This window comes from Archocentrus centrarchus, chromosome 14 (assembly GCF_007364275.1).
Source record: "Archocentrus centrarchus isolate MPI-CPG fArcCen1 chromosome 14, fArcCen1, whole genome shotgun sequence".
In the NCBI taxonomy this organism is placed as follows: domain Eukaryota; kingdom Metazoa; phylum Chordata; class Actinopteri; order Cichliformes; family Cichlidae; genus Archocentrus; species Archocentrus centrarchus.
This window is the reverse complement of record NC_044359.1, coordinates 3,719,797-3,733,771: the sequence shown is the minus strand read 5'-3', so window position 1 is coordinate 3,733,771 and position 13,975 is coordinate 3,719,797. Positions and strand designations below refer to the sequence as shown.

Here is a 13,975-nt window from a genome sequence, read left to right as displayed (position 1 = left end):
TGTTGGCATGTGGCATCTGGACACACACACACACACACACACACACAGGTCTGTGTGTCTGTCTTTGTGGGGATCAACCCTGACCACAAAAACAGAACACGAGTTTCATGGGAAATAACAAGTACTCCTTTTTTAGGAATAAATTATGTATCAAGAAATGACATAAAAACATAAAGAAGACCTAAAATTAAAAAAAAAGAAAGCCTGTTTTGGGGTAAAAAAAAAAAAGTCCCAGTTTTTCTTAGGAAAAATGTCCTAACATGAGAAAAAAGTCCATTTTAGCTGTAACAAAGTCCTAACACCAGAGTAAAGCTGGGATTTCATGGAGTCCCTGTTAAACCGTGAGGGGCAGGCGGTGTTTCTAAAGGGAAAAAGTTATTAAGCCAAAGTAAAGTCTCAGTTGTTGCTGCAGAGTAACAAACGGTCCTCCACTGGACCACAGGGACAGGAAGCAGCAGCTGCTGCGCCCTTTAACCCCGTTTCTGTAAAACAAACGCGTTTAAAAGGAGCTCTGCTGGTAAAGCTCGGAGTTCAAATGCTGCTGAGTGATGTCAGCCTCCAGCTTTAGCCTCTGAGCAGATCACACTGCGCCGTCACCGCCATCATTTCTATTTTTGCCTCCATTTTTCCGCTCCTCCCGCCTTTCTCTTCCCTGGCCAATCAGATGTGGACGCGAGTCGCTTTGAACCAATGATCTGCCATCAAACATGAACAAGCATCCGTCGCCGTAGTTTTAAGGGGCGCGGGTTCATCCGTGTGATATCAATGGGGGATTAGCTCAAATGGTAGAGCGCTCGCTTAGCATGCGAGAGGTAGCGGGATCGATGCCCGCATCCTCCAACGGTTTTGCCGCTGTTCCACAGTGGGATTCTTCACCCGAGCCTCCGGCGCTGCTCCAAATGCTCACGTATCATTTTCACCACCGTGACTCAAACCCACAGCTGGAGGTCAGGTTGTGCGGAAACGGCTCAGGTGTCATTAAAATGAATTAATAAATATATTAAGAAATGTTAAATCTAGGAAAAGACCAGAGGACGTTTAGCAGACACTAATAAATATTTACACCCGTGAATAAATAAATATTGAGTTTATATTTAAAATAATTTAGATTATAAAGTCTAAATTATAGAATTTATATATATATATATATATATATATATATATATATATATATATATATATATATATATATATATATATATATATATATATATATATATATTCATTAATATATATATTTTTTTAATTCCAAGAATAAATACAGAAGAAAATACACAGAAGTAAATATGACAAATAAAATAGATTAATAAATAAATAAGCACTGGGATAAATAATTATAACTGCAAACAAATAGATAACATATATAAATAAATATAGGGATATATAAATAAATAAATGGATACATTGATAAATTCTTAAAATAATCCATTAAAAAATGAACAGAGCGATGATAAATGCAGGAATAAATGCAGAGTTATCAGTGAAACTCCAGATGTTTTCTGTCACCACACATTTATTCAGATGTTTTATAGACACAAATTAAAGGTTCCATTTATTTCTCAGATTCAGACACAGTTCCGAATACAACAAACTGATTTTCATGGGTCACTGATCAATAACTGGCCCCAAACACCTCTTTATTAAATCCACCGGGGGGCGCTGCTCGCCTCCAAACATCAGCTGATCCTACAAACTGTAACAGTCACCCTTCCTCCCCCTGAGAAGCTTCTGAGGCCGAGCGGCTGAAAGAGCTCACCTCCACTGATGGGCCTATCAGCAGCACAGGTGAGGCTCACTTTGGTTAATCAGCTCAATGAGTCACCTTTATTAGCTCACCTTTTCAAACCTGTAATAACATCAGAAAGGTTTTAAGAGTTGTTTGTGCTTATTGATGCGTTTCTGTCTCTTTAAAGCTGCCCGTTTAAATCGTCTCACCTGCAGACGTGCCAAGGTAACTTCCTGCTGATGTGAGGCGGGAGGAAGCAGACGGAAAGTTTCACTCAGTTTGATCCAAAGTGAGCGGCTAAAACCAAAACGTGACCGGGAGAGTTTCGGACCTCAGGACTGAGTGACGTCCCTGCATGCTTCAGTATGACCACAGGTGTTGTTGCAGCCACAGGTGTCGCCCCCTGCTGGACAGAATTCAGGTTCAGCTGTCATATTGTGTATATTTCCTGTTTATCTGACCAGCCTTAACTGGGGCTGACAGGTGAGCAGTTGGTAAAACTCTGCCCCCTGGTGGGAGAAGTGTTGGTTACACGTTGAAATTATAAACAGCACCTTTAACGATCTGAATGACTTATACGGTGAAGAGCAGCTTCATATTTAATAATTCAGCTTCATCAGATTATGGTTTAAATCAGCAGAGCTGTGAGTTTGACTAGTTTATTCTAACTTAAAATTGATTTTTGTTTCTCATGTGATCCAAAATAAAAGAAAAACACAAACCTCTGTAAAATAAGGTGACACAGACTCTTTGACACAGTGTCCCGGGCTCGGTGGGGGATGGCCCTGCAGCCGTGGCTGCGCTTCAGCAGGTTCATGGTCGTGTTCCTTTGCTCCTGCCCGATGTCTTCCTTGTCACCCCTGATGTTTTACTGGGAGGACAGTTTCCAAAATCAAACCAGCCACGATGAGCTCATCTGGTCGAGCTGTGATCAGCTTCATAACTGCAGTTATGATTTTCCCACCCAATGAAGTTTTATTACATCAGTTCACCTTCACTTCATCAGAAACATGCACACTGGTGTTTCTGTTTTTCACCAAACATGGGGAGCATTATGGGATGTTGCCCTTACCTCTGAGCAGCTAAAGCTTTCAGGATAATGCAGTGGATGCAGTTTGTCTCTGAGGTGGAGCAGAGCTGAACTGATAGCTGTCCGGCAAGTTCTTCAGGGCGCACAGCTCCAGCATTGGCTCCAGCGTTGGCTTCCTCCGAGCGGCAGCAGCAGCTTCAGCCCCGACAGAGCGCCTCTCCGCGGGGTTCAGGAGCGGACACCAGCTCGGTCCGCCGCCTCCTCTTCGTCCTCTTTATCCGCCTCCTCCTCCAGAGACATGGCAGCGACTAAAGCGTCCACGCTGCAGCTCTCGGAGCCGCTGACCGGCTTCCCGTTGCCGCTCTCCCCGCTGGACGGATACCCGAAGCTGGAGGAGCTGCAAATGCTGTTGCAGACCGCCGCGGCCGGAGGCTCGCTGCTGACCGCCTCTGGGCAAGTTCTTCAGGGCGCAGCACACCCTCAGCTCTGCTGCTGCACCCACAAATGTGGCTCCATTTAAGGGCAAATAAACAGGATAAGACTCCAAGAAGCAACAAAGAAATGATCCACTAAACACAAATTTAATGACTTTCAGTGTGAAGTTTGGAATATTATTATTATATGAATGTATTATTGCTAATTTACTCCTTGCAACTTCACCTTTTCCACCTGCTGCCTTTCATTCACATGAGAGGGATGTGGATGGAAAGGCTGATGAGTTTAAATGCCTGGGCCGACCATCCAAAGAGAGGTGAAGAAGAGTGCAGGCAGGGTGGGGTGGGTGGAGATGAGTGATCTGTGACAGAAGGAGAGCAGCCAAAGTGAAAGGGGACGTTTCCAGGATGGTTTGGAGACACAAAGACAGGAGGCAGAGCTGGAGATGCTCAGATCTTCTCTGGGAGTGAGCAGGATGGACAGGATTAGAGTCAGAGAGGCTGAGATGGTTTGGACATGTGCAATGGAGGGAGGGTGGATATGAAGATGGAGCTGCAGGAAGAACAGAGGAAGACCTCAGAGGAGGAGGTTCATGCAGTGAAGGAGGTAATGGTCCTTTTATGTGTTGCAGGTCCTTTTCATTGTGTTGGATGGGGATTTGTGTCTCTCACTGCCACTCCTTTAGGCCTCAGTGGACTCAGCAGGTGAGGGCGACTGTGGCTCGCCCTCACCTGTCCTGTGCACACTCGAGTGGTGCTTATGCTGTGAGTCAGTTTGAATCAAGTGGAGTGGATGCCACTATGCTCTGAGGCCTCTACTGTTTATTTTCCTTTTTAATGCTTTCTGTACATGTCTGTTTGTTCTTTATTGCATTTGTAAAAACTACAATAAAGGTACTGAGCTCGGAGTCTGCTCTGCAGAGTAACCGGATGTGCTTCAGATAAGGAACACAGAGTGCTGGAGCCTCAGGAGGACATCAGCGGAACTGCAGCTTTAATTTTTAGAAAAGTATGGAGGTGTTGCTAATTTTCTGTCCGCTCCTCATACAGAGTTATGCGTTTGCACGCGCTGGTTTGTCTTCGCGCTGTTTCCGTTTTCGCACGCGGACAGTGCGGTCTGTGCAGGTGCACAGAGCGGCTCGGACCTTCAGGTGTTTCTTTCTGCTTTCAGCGGCAGGACTGGACTCGCTCTCGGATCAGCAGTCTGACAGGAAGCCACCCAAATAAGGCCCGAGGAAGTGATGACGCGGCTGGACGCTCTCCATGTGACGTCGAGCCCAAAAAAAATGAACTGAGCCGTGACGTGTCTCCGGGGTTTCCGGCCATGGCGGTTGGCCGTGCGCCCCGTGCGCCGTATTCCGGTCTCGGTCCAGTGGGCACGCGGTGCGCAGGGAGCTAGGCCGAGTGCCGGACCGTACCGGACCGTTCACGCTCCAGAAAGCGCGGGACAAAGAGAGCCGGGACGGCCGACGGGCTGGTGAGCACGTTCCCCGCTCTGACCAAATATGGGCTTCCTGCCTGCCATATTTGGGAATGTACGTCACGCAGGAGTCTTTATAAAGCCGGGAATCCTCATTGAGGACTTGACAGAAGTCAAGTTCAAGTTGTGAGCGGTCGCTCATAAAAACAGCCGGACACAAACACTTGATGTTGTTTACGTCTCTGATGACGCAGCAGCTTCATCTCCGCCGGTAAACATCCGTTAAAAGCCCCGCACAGCTCCAGCGTTGGCTTCCTCCGAGCGGCAGCAGCAGCTTCAGCCCCGACAGAGCGCCTCTCCGCGGGGTTCAGGAGCGGACACCAGCTCGGTCCCTCTGCAGGAACAGCTCCAGGCGCAGCCGAGCTCCGCTCCCGCCGCCTCCTCTTCGTCCTCTTTATCCGCCTCCTCCTCCAGAGACATGGCAGCGACTAAAGCGTTGCTGTCCACGCTGCAGCTCTCGGAGCCGCTGACCGGCTTCCCGTCGCCGCTCTCCCCGCTGGACGGATACTCGAAGCTGGAGGAGCTGCAAATGTTGCTGCAGACCGCCGCGGCCGGAGGCTCGCTGCTGACCGCCTCTGGGACCGAGGGAGCCGGGCAGTTGAGCGGAGAGCCCGGAGAGTATGGAGGTGAGGATCCAGGGTCACCGGAACGCGAAAAATAAACTTTTAGCGGTTCGATGCACAGAGAGGAGGTTTTCTGAGGCGGAGCAAAGGCACAGAAGCCTGCAGAATAAAGTGACAAATGCCAAAAAATAAAATGATTTCCTGTTTTTGTCTGGGAATGAAGCTCCTTTCAGTTGTGTTTTTAATCAGAAAAGCATGAACTGATGCTTCCTGCAGCCTGTAATGCAATAAAGCTGTGACTCACGAAGCTTCTCCTAACTGTAATGCAGGCTGAGGTTGCTCTGCAGGCTTTAGGTGTGGTTTTGCTCCTGTCCTGGTTCTCCAGAACAATCCTAAAACATGACGAAGTGTCAGAGTTCAGAAATGTAAACAAAAAAAAGAGGAAAAGTGGCCAATCAGGCAGCTGTACGGAGGTCAAACAGTGACCACAGTAATACATTCAGAATAAACAGATGCATATAAAAAACAAGCAGCCAATCAGATTGGAGTAAACTTCCAGGTGCGTTGTGATGTGTCTCTCACCTGTCTTCTTTCTTCCAATCAGATTCCCTCTCGGACCTCCCAGACCTGCAGAGTCTCCTCCCTCTGACGCCCCGCCTCCCCCCGCTGGCGTACAGCGGCCGTTTCACCTTCGAGCCATCTGTGTCGACCTGCGGCGGTGGTGTCAGCGCCAGCAACAATCTGTGGGCGGAGTCTCTCCTAAGCCTGTTGGTTGGTGTAGCAGCTCCGCCCCCTGCGGCCTCCAGCCTCCCTGTCTCTTCATCATCAGTGACCTCTTCAGTGACCTCATCATCGCCGTCCCAGCCGATGATCAGCTCCGTCCAGGTTACCTGCGGCTCTGCTGACATTGCCTCAGTCTTCTCAGCGATGCCAACCTACACCTCCGCCACCGGAGTCGAGCCCCTCCTCCCCACTGTGGACTCCCAGCCGGCCCCTCTGGCCTTCCCGCCACAGGGCCAGCCTCCCGCCTACCCCGCCGCTGCCTCCTCCAGGCTCGGCCTCCAGGCATCCCCGCTGGTGCCGATGCTGCCGGACTACCTCTTACCGCAGCAGCCGGACGCTGAGCTGCACCAGCCACCACTCACACCACTCTCCACTATCAAAGCCTTTTCCTCGCAGATCCAGACTCAGCCTACAGGCCCCGCCTACCAGGCCCAGCTCACCAAGTCCGGCAAGCCCAGGAAGTCTCCTGCAGGCCGCCAGTGCAAGACGCCTCCACACGAGCGGCCGTACGCCTGCCCCGCCGAAGGCTGCGACCGCCGCTTCTCCCGCTCTGATGAGCTGACACGCCACGTGCGCGTGCACACGGGCCAGAAGCCATTCCAGTGCCGCATCTGCATGCGCAGCTTCAGCCGCAGCGACCACCTGACCACGCACATCCGCACGCACACCGGCGAGAAGCCGTTTGCCTGCACCGAGTGTGGACGCAAGTTTGCCCGCAGCGATGAGCGCAAGAGGCACGCCAAGATCCACCAGAGGCAGCGAGACCGTAAAAATGACAGGAGCTCCGCCTCCTCCACCACAGTCACCACACCCCCCACATACTCCTCCCCTGCTCACAGCTCTTCACCGTGCTTCACCTCCTCTTCCTCCTCCTCGCTGTCACACATTTACAGCTCCTCGCCGTCCCCCCAACTCTACTCCCCCTCCTGCTCCTCCCCGATGGCGAGCCCTCAGGCAGAGCTCCCCTCTCCCCATAGCTCCAACGTGTGCTGACCTTTGACCTCAGACTGACAATGCTGGACTGCTGAGGCATGTTTTGATGTGCAGGGTTAAAGGTCGGCAGCTTCTCAGACACTTTGATGATGTAAATGTGAATCTTGTAGTTTGTACATATTGTTTACACATGTTGGTGAGCACATGTTCACAGGCTCCGCCTACTGAGTAGGCCTGTAAGTTTACATTTTATACTCCACCTGTTTCCTCTTAAAGAGCTTCAACAATAAAAGTCTGAACCCTACTGGTGCTTTTATTTTGTAGGAAGCGTTCTGTGTGTTTGAGTTGTGTGAAGTTCGACCCTTTCACACGGTTCCCATCAGCTGATGCGGTTTGGGTGCTCAGACAGAGACCCTGTAGCCGCAGAGCAAGCCAATCAGCTCACGAGGATCATGTGAAGTGGTCGAGAGCTCGGCCGAGTGAAACACCCAGAAGGTCCGAGCTCAGATTGATGGGCTTGACACACGGGGAGCGACAAACGACAGCGACGAATGGGTCGCATCGCCACTGGGGTGAAACCGAACACACGGGAGGCGATAGCGACGGCAGCTTTGCGAATCGCGCTCTTACGTCACTCGTCTCCAAGAAATGTGATTGGTTATGAAACTGGAGGGATTTAGACATTTTCAAAGCAGTCCGTGTCAGACACGCCAATAAAGATGAGGAGTCTGAAGATTTTATTGGAACTGACAGAAATCTTGCTGTTAAGTCTCCTCTACAAAAGAAAAAGACAACCTCGGGTTCATCCTATATTAGCACAAAAGTCCTCTCTATCGGTCTGTTTAACGTTAGTGTTACACCAACACGTTCTCATACGGCTGCCTTTTATGTTTAACTCGATAATCACTGCGTGAAGTGTCATATAATATAGGAAAGTCAAACACAGCTAAAACGATGCTTTCCTTCCTGCTGAAAGTGGTTGCAGACTGCAGCGTGTAGCATACTCTTCGCTCATTGGTCAGTCAATGAAACTCTTGCTGATTGGTTTAGTGCCACGCGACAGCGACAAAAGTAGAACATTTTCCAACTTTGTTGTGTCGCGTCGCCTGGTCGCGTGTGCACGTCTACGTGTACGAGCTCGAAATTTCACATGCACGAATGTCGCCGGCCGCTTAGCTGGAGGAGGGCAAGCGATTGTCGCCTCATCGCACAAGCTCCATAGGAAATGAATGGAGAGCGAGCGACGTCGCTCCCCGTGTGTCGAGCCCCTGAGTCTGAATGAAGTCAGGGAGAGGGGCGAATCTGGGACCGATGAAACGTCACATGAACGTGAACACAGTCAAAGCTTTGAAACGTGTCAGTGTGAGATCACGTGACTGTTCACAGAGTTAAAAATGTACCTGAACACGGTGTAAAGTTTATGTGCAGGTAAAATCTAAAATAATTCAGCTCGGTTCAGCCTCACGTGCAGCTTCCATAAACCAGACTGACCCAAACAGGAGGAGACGAAGGAGAACATCGAAGAAGATTCTGCAAACAAAGATCAGGAAACAGTTTAAAGGTTCAGTCTGTGGATTAAATAGTGACAGTTTCAGTGAACTCTGCAGTCTGCTGCTAATGACAGCACTAAATCCTCCCTGTGTGTGTGTGTGTGCGTGTGTGTGTGTGTGTGTGTGTGTCAAACAGCCAATGGGCTCAGACTGTGACCGCAGCTCAGCCAGCTCCCTGTAGGAAAAAAACAGCGCCGCTTAAGGCCAAATATGGTGTTTCCTGCTGCTGCAGCGGACATCCTGATGCCCATATAAGGAGCTTCCTGCTGTGTGTGATGTAACAGCTAGAAGGACTGGGATAGCAGGTCAGACTGGAGTCTGTGTATGTGTGTGAGTGTCTAAAAGTATCTGAGCTGCACATGCATGAACTTTTGTAAAAGTACTGTAAAAGTACACAAATATCAGTGGGAAAAGAATACTATATCAGGAGTAAAAATACACAAATACTAAGAGGAAAAAGACACAAATCAGACACTACTTCCTGTTACAGTACATAGTGTTGTGTGGCTCAGTTAATTACAGATCTTTAGATAACGACTTATTCACAGTGAGATCTTGAACAGTAAATGGACGGCTTCTTCTCTAACGCTCTTCGACTCTACCTGAGCCTCAAAGCGCTTTAAACAGTCTCACTCACACAATCATGTTTGCTATCATGCCCGACGGTACCTGCACACAGCCTGGAATCGAACCACCAACCTTCTGATTAGTTAATCAGTACCTCCTGAGCTGTAGTCACCCCGACAGCTGCACATGTCCTATCTGAAGTACACGCTGCTGAATGAGCTGTAAATTAATTATAGGATTGATTGGATTGATATGCAGCATTATTAGAATCTATGCTGGTTAAACATGTTTTAAAAAGCACTCAAACAAGTGAAAAAACAGATTTTAAACCTGCTAAATGATATGTAAAAGCTCTGCAATTTAAGCATTACTAAAGTAAATGTAAAAAAAGTATAAAAGTATTATTAGCAAAAGGGTATGTCCACATTGAATAAGCGTAAATAGCGTCAAATGCTTCTACGGCATAGTTGCAGGCCGGTCTAAGCCAAAACTGGCAGGGCCTATTTTTTTGTCTCAGTCCAGCCTGTCCCAGCAGATGACTGCCCCCCCCCCCCCCCCCCCCCCCCGAGCCTGGTTCTGCTGGAGGAGTTTTTCCTTCTTTTCCTTCTCAAAAATTCACACAGTACTCTTGTGGTGGTACTTCTTTATAGGACTGATCTGCTGTTGATCTGAATTCAGGGGCAGGGGGAACCTGGGATCAGGTGTGCGGACTGATACAGAGCCAGTGTACCGTGTGGAGAGATCCATCAGATCCATCCGCGCGCTAATTGGTGAACTTTCTTAGGATGTTCGGTTTCACCGGGAGGCACCTGTTAACGGAAACCGGCCACGAGGGAAAGCGGGAGCCTTGCCGAACGCCTAGCGGGAGCACAGGTGAGTTTTTACACGCGACACTCGACGTTTTTGTCGAGTTTTCGTGGAAAAAATGATGCAACCCAGGGGGTCGTGCTGCAGCTGTTAGCATGCACCAACCTACTGAACAGTACACACTCGGTTGCCTGTGGCGCTCCACGCAGCGGTTTCCGTAGTGTAGTGGTTATCACGTTCGCCTCACACGCGAAAGGTCCCCGGTTCGAAACCGGGCGGAAACATAATTATGCTTTGGTTCTGCTAATGAAATAAAAACTTCCGCTGAGCGGAATGAAAATGCTACTCAGCTGTCATTTTATATCACAACACCCTGTTCCGCGTGGGTTAGACGTATACACTGTGAACTCTGGAGCTTGAAAAAGGCGACTGGACTTCTTTTTGTTTCTTGAAGACGTTTCACCTCTCATCCGAAAGGCTTCTTCAGTTCTCAACCAAATGGTGGAGAGACCCAGGTATTTAAACCCCTGTGGGCGTAGTCCCCTGGAGGTGGTTATGACCCTCTATTGATCATGTGCGTGAACACATGTGCCCAGGTGTGAAGGGGGCGTGGGTCATATTTAATCAGTGGTTTCAGTTGAAACCAATTTAGGACTCCGCTCCATTGTTTCCTGTGGCCTATTGAGGTCACTGAATTTTCTCCAAGCATGACATCTCAGTATACTTCAAACCAAGTCACACCCTAAGACAAAAACTGGTTCATCCCAAGGACAAACCCGCCAAACACAAGATCAGCGATGTAGTGTATGCTGTTCAGTGCAGTGAAGAGTGCTCGGACCTCTACATTGGTGAAACCAAACAGCCTCTTCACAAACGAATGGCACAACATAGAAGAGCCACTTCGACAGGACAAGATTCAGCAGTACATCTGCATCTGAAGGAAAAAGGGCACTCTTTTGAGGATGCCAATGTCCACATTTTGGACAGGGAAAACAGATGGTTTGAAAGAGGAGTGAAAGAAGCCATCTATGTCCACTGTGAACAACCATCATTGAACAGAGGAGGTGGATTACGTCACCAACTTTCCCCCGCTTACAGTGCTGTCCTGAGCTCCCTTCCCAGACGTCTCAACCCCCATTCACACCTTTGTTCCAGTGACCTCAATAGGCCACAGGAAACAATGGAGCGGAGTCCTAAGTTGGTTTCAACTGAAACCACTGATTAAATATGACCCACGCCCCCTTCACACCTGGGCACATGTGTTCAAGCACATGATCAATAGAGGGTCATAACCACCTCCAGGGGACTACGCCCACAGGGGTTTAAATACCTGGGTCTCTCCACCATTTGGTTGAGAACTGAAGAAGCCTTTCGGATGAGAGGTGAAACGTCTTCAAGAAACAAAAAGAAGTCCAGTCGCCTTTTTCAAGCTCCAGAGATCACTAATCAGCCAATAGCATTTCCTGGATCAGCCATGTGACAATATTCAGTAACCATTAAGCAAACTTTAAGCAAAAGGATCCATAATCACAAACATCACAGCAGAAAACTTAAAGCAGGAATCATCACAATCTCGTGCAGTTAATCAGTGCATAACAACCGTAACCACGTACCTGCTGCTCACTCAGGTGTGCACACGTGGTAAATTTGTGATTGTTTAGTTTAAGATGCAGTTATAGGGCTGACACACCAGAGGGCGCTGCACAGCGCTGTAGGTCCATCAAAATCCTGCAGGTTTGAGCACAACTTTGAGGCAGTGTGGAGAGCCGAGACAGCAGCCAATCACAGCTGCTCAGACAGCGACAGGTAGTGATGGGAATTCCAGCTCTTTTCAGAGAGCCGGTTCTTTAGGCTCGGCTCTCAGAGAAGAGCCGGCTCTTTCAGCTCCCAAGTGGCTTCTCCTAAAAAAAAGTGTAAAATGAATTACTAATGTAAAAACATACATTATATCAAACGTTTCTTTATATACTCAACGTATAATAGAGTTCTCCAAATACAAATGATAAAACAAAAGATTGGAACTCAGAAAATCCAAGGGCCTTTCAGGAGTTGATCCTGTTTCTCCTGCCTGATGAACTGAAGAAGCCTTTCGGATGAGAGGTGAAACGTCTTCAAGAAACAAAAAGAAGTCCAGTCGCCTTTTTCAAGCTCCAGAGACTACTATGACCTGGATGACTGAGAATCTACACAGATATACACTGTGAACATTTTTACAAAGAGGGGGGGAAGAAGGAAAAAAAAAAAAAAAAAAAAAAAGCTACTGTTTCCGCCCGGTTTCGAACCGGGGACCTTTCGCGTGTTAGGCGAACGTGATAACCACTACACTACGGAAACTTGTGTAGATCTGTCTGTGGACATATTTAATTTTACTGTAACTGTACTGCAAACATGTAGAAACGTGTGAACGTTATATGTTTATGGCCTGAAATTCCTCCGCTTTGGAGGCCGAACCTTAAAGTCAAAGCATGAAATTCTGAGACTCTCCTGTCATATTTATGTAGTTTATGCCATGATATTTATGTCGCCTTCCAAAAAGCGAGAAGTGTAGTTTCCGTAGTGTAGTGGTTATCACGTTCGCCTCACACGCGAAAGGTCCCCGGTTCGAAACCGGGCGGAAACATGAGTATTTTTTTTTTTTTTTTTTTTACCCAAAAACCGTGTTTCCTGTTACAGCCGGTATTCACCGCAGTTCCCGATCTTTGTTCTACCTTCATCGCGTTTGTCGCGGGTAAACCCGTGACCTCTGTCTCCTCTGGCTTCCACCCATTAACTCCTCTGCTGGTTCGTAGCAGTATAGCTGTTGTACCACAATGTGGAGTACTATGACCATACGGCGGTGCTCAATGTAAACTAGATGAAGATCCTAAAACAGCCCAGCCACCCCGGCCTCTCTCTCTGCTCCCTGCTCCCATCAGGCTGGCGTTACCACTGCCTGAGGACTAAGACTGAAAGGTTAAAGAGTTTTTACCCACAAGCCATCCGTCTGCTCAACTCTGAGCCCTAACTGGACTATTATTGCACTATGTAAATATATAATATTCTATAATTCCTGCAGACAGAATTACTTATTTTTGTTTTTATTCTTCTTATTTATATGTGTGTGTATATATGGTTGCAGGTACAAAATACATTTCACTGTGCATTGTACTGTGTATAACTGCGCATGTGACAAATAAAGACTATCTTATCTTAAATTCATTTATTACAACTATATTACAGTGTCATTAAGCCTGTGTCATGGTTAAAAATGGTACTGCCTTTTTTAGTATCTGTAGCACTCCTCGTTAGTATAGTGGTGAGTATCCCCGCCTGTCACGCGGGAGACCGGGGTTCGATTCCCCGACGGGGAGGCAAACTTTATTATTGTTCCTGCTTTTTTAACTTTTTGGTGTTTTCTGTGAAAAAGAAAATGAGACCCTGTGAAGTCCTCCATGTAATGATGAGCAAAGCGCAGGTACATGTTTGGACTAGGGATGCGCCGATCCGATATTCAGTATCGGTATCGGGTCCGATACTGGCCTAAATTACTGGATCGGATATCGGAAAGAAATAAAAAATGCAATCCGATCCGACCCACATTAGCTGCATTGCAGTTTTCGGTCGTCTTCTTCTTCTTGTGGGTCTGCGGTTGAACAAACCAGCTTAGAGCTGCATTACCGACACCTACTGGAATGGAGTGGATCAGGAGTTAGAAAAAACCCTCAGATTCAGTTACTCGGGTAATCGATGGAATAATCAATAAAATACTCGATTGCTAAAATAATAAATAGTTGCAGCCCTAATGAAATTTGCAACATACCATAAGCCAATGCATCACCTTCTCACATAGGAGCAACAGGATTCAGGTGATAGAGCGATTGTTGTAAGTAAGTAAAGTTTATTTATATAGTGCTTTACACAGACAAAAAGTCACAAAGTGCTGTACAATAATTAAAACACAATGTCCAAAAAAAACCAAAAAACAGATAAAACACCATGTTAAAATGTAACATTACCATATTAAAATAAAAAGAATAAAAATAAAGTCAACAGAAAGTCTGGTTAAACAGAAAAGTTTTCAGCTGTTTTTTAAAAGACTCCACAGAGTCAGCTAAATGGAGAT

General features: G+C 47.5%; 1 protein-coding gene and 5 non-coding genes across 6 annotated transcripts; 5 read left to right on the top strand and 1 right to left on the bottom strand.

The window, feature by feature from the left end:
* The first annotated feature begins 767 nt into the window (after positions 1-767).
* trnaa-agc (transfer RNA alanine (anticodon AGC)) lies at positions 768-840 on the top strand. Its single transcript has one exon. It is a non-coding gene; the product is annotated as a tRNA-Ala (tRNA).
* Positions 841-4,763: 3,923 nt separating this feature from the next.
* Positions 4,764-7,253, top strand: LOC115792532 (early growth response protein 1-like). Its single transcript, XM_030747097.1, has 2 exons — positions 4,764-5,296; positions 5,838-7,253. Exons 1-2 carry the CDS (start codon positions 5,089-5,091, stop codon positions 7,007-7,009), a joined length of 1,380 nt encoding a protein of 459 aa, XP_030602957.1. The 5' UTR covers positions 4,764-5,088; the 3' UTR covers positions 7,010-7,253.
* Positions 7,254-10,084: 2,831 nt separating this feature from the next.
* Positions 10,085-10,157, top strand: trnav-cac (transfer RNA valine (anticodon CAC)). Its single transcript has one exon. It is a non-coding gene; the product is annotated as a tRNA-Val (tRNA).
* Positions 10,158-12,134: 1,977 nt separating this feature from the next.
* On the bottom strand, positions 12,135-12,207 carry trnav-aac (transfer RNA valine (anticodon AAC)). The gene has a single exon. It is a non-coding gene; the product is annotated as a tRNA-Val (tRNA).
* A 213-nt stretch (positions 12,208-12,420) lies between these two features.
* Positions 12,421-12,493, top strand: trnav-cac (transfer RNA valine (anticodon CAC)). Its single transcript has one exon. It is a non-coding gene; the product is annotated as a tRNA-Val (tRNA).
* Positions 12,494-13,151: 658 nt separating this feature from the next.
* On the top strand, positions 13,152-13,223 carry trnad-guc (transfer RNA aspartic acid (anticodon GUC)). The gene has a single exon. It is a non-coding gene; the product is annotated as a tRNA-Asp (tRNA).
* Positions 13,224-13,975: the final 752 nt, after the last annotated feature.

Excerpts from the sequence above, each read along its gene's own strand:
- LOC115792532 (XM_030747097.1), top strand. The coding sequence starts at position 5,089 with ATGGCAGCGACTAAAGCGTTGCTGTCCACGCTGCAGCTCTCGGAGCCG. Across the intron at positions 5,297-5,837 it reads AGAGCCCGGAGAGTATGGAG|ATTCCCTCTCGGACCTCCCA; the intron begins GTGAGGATCCAG and ends TCTTCCAATCAG.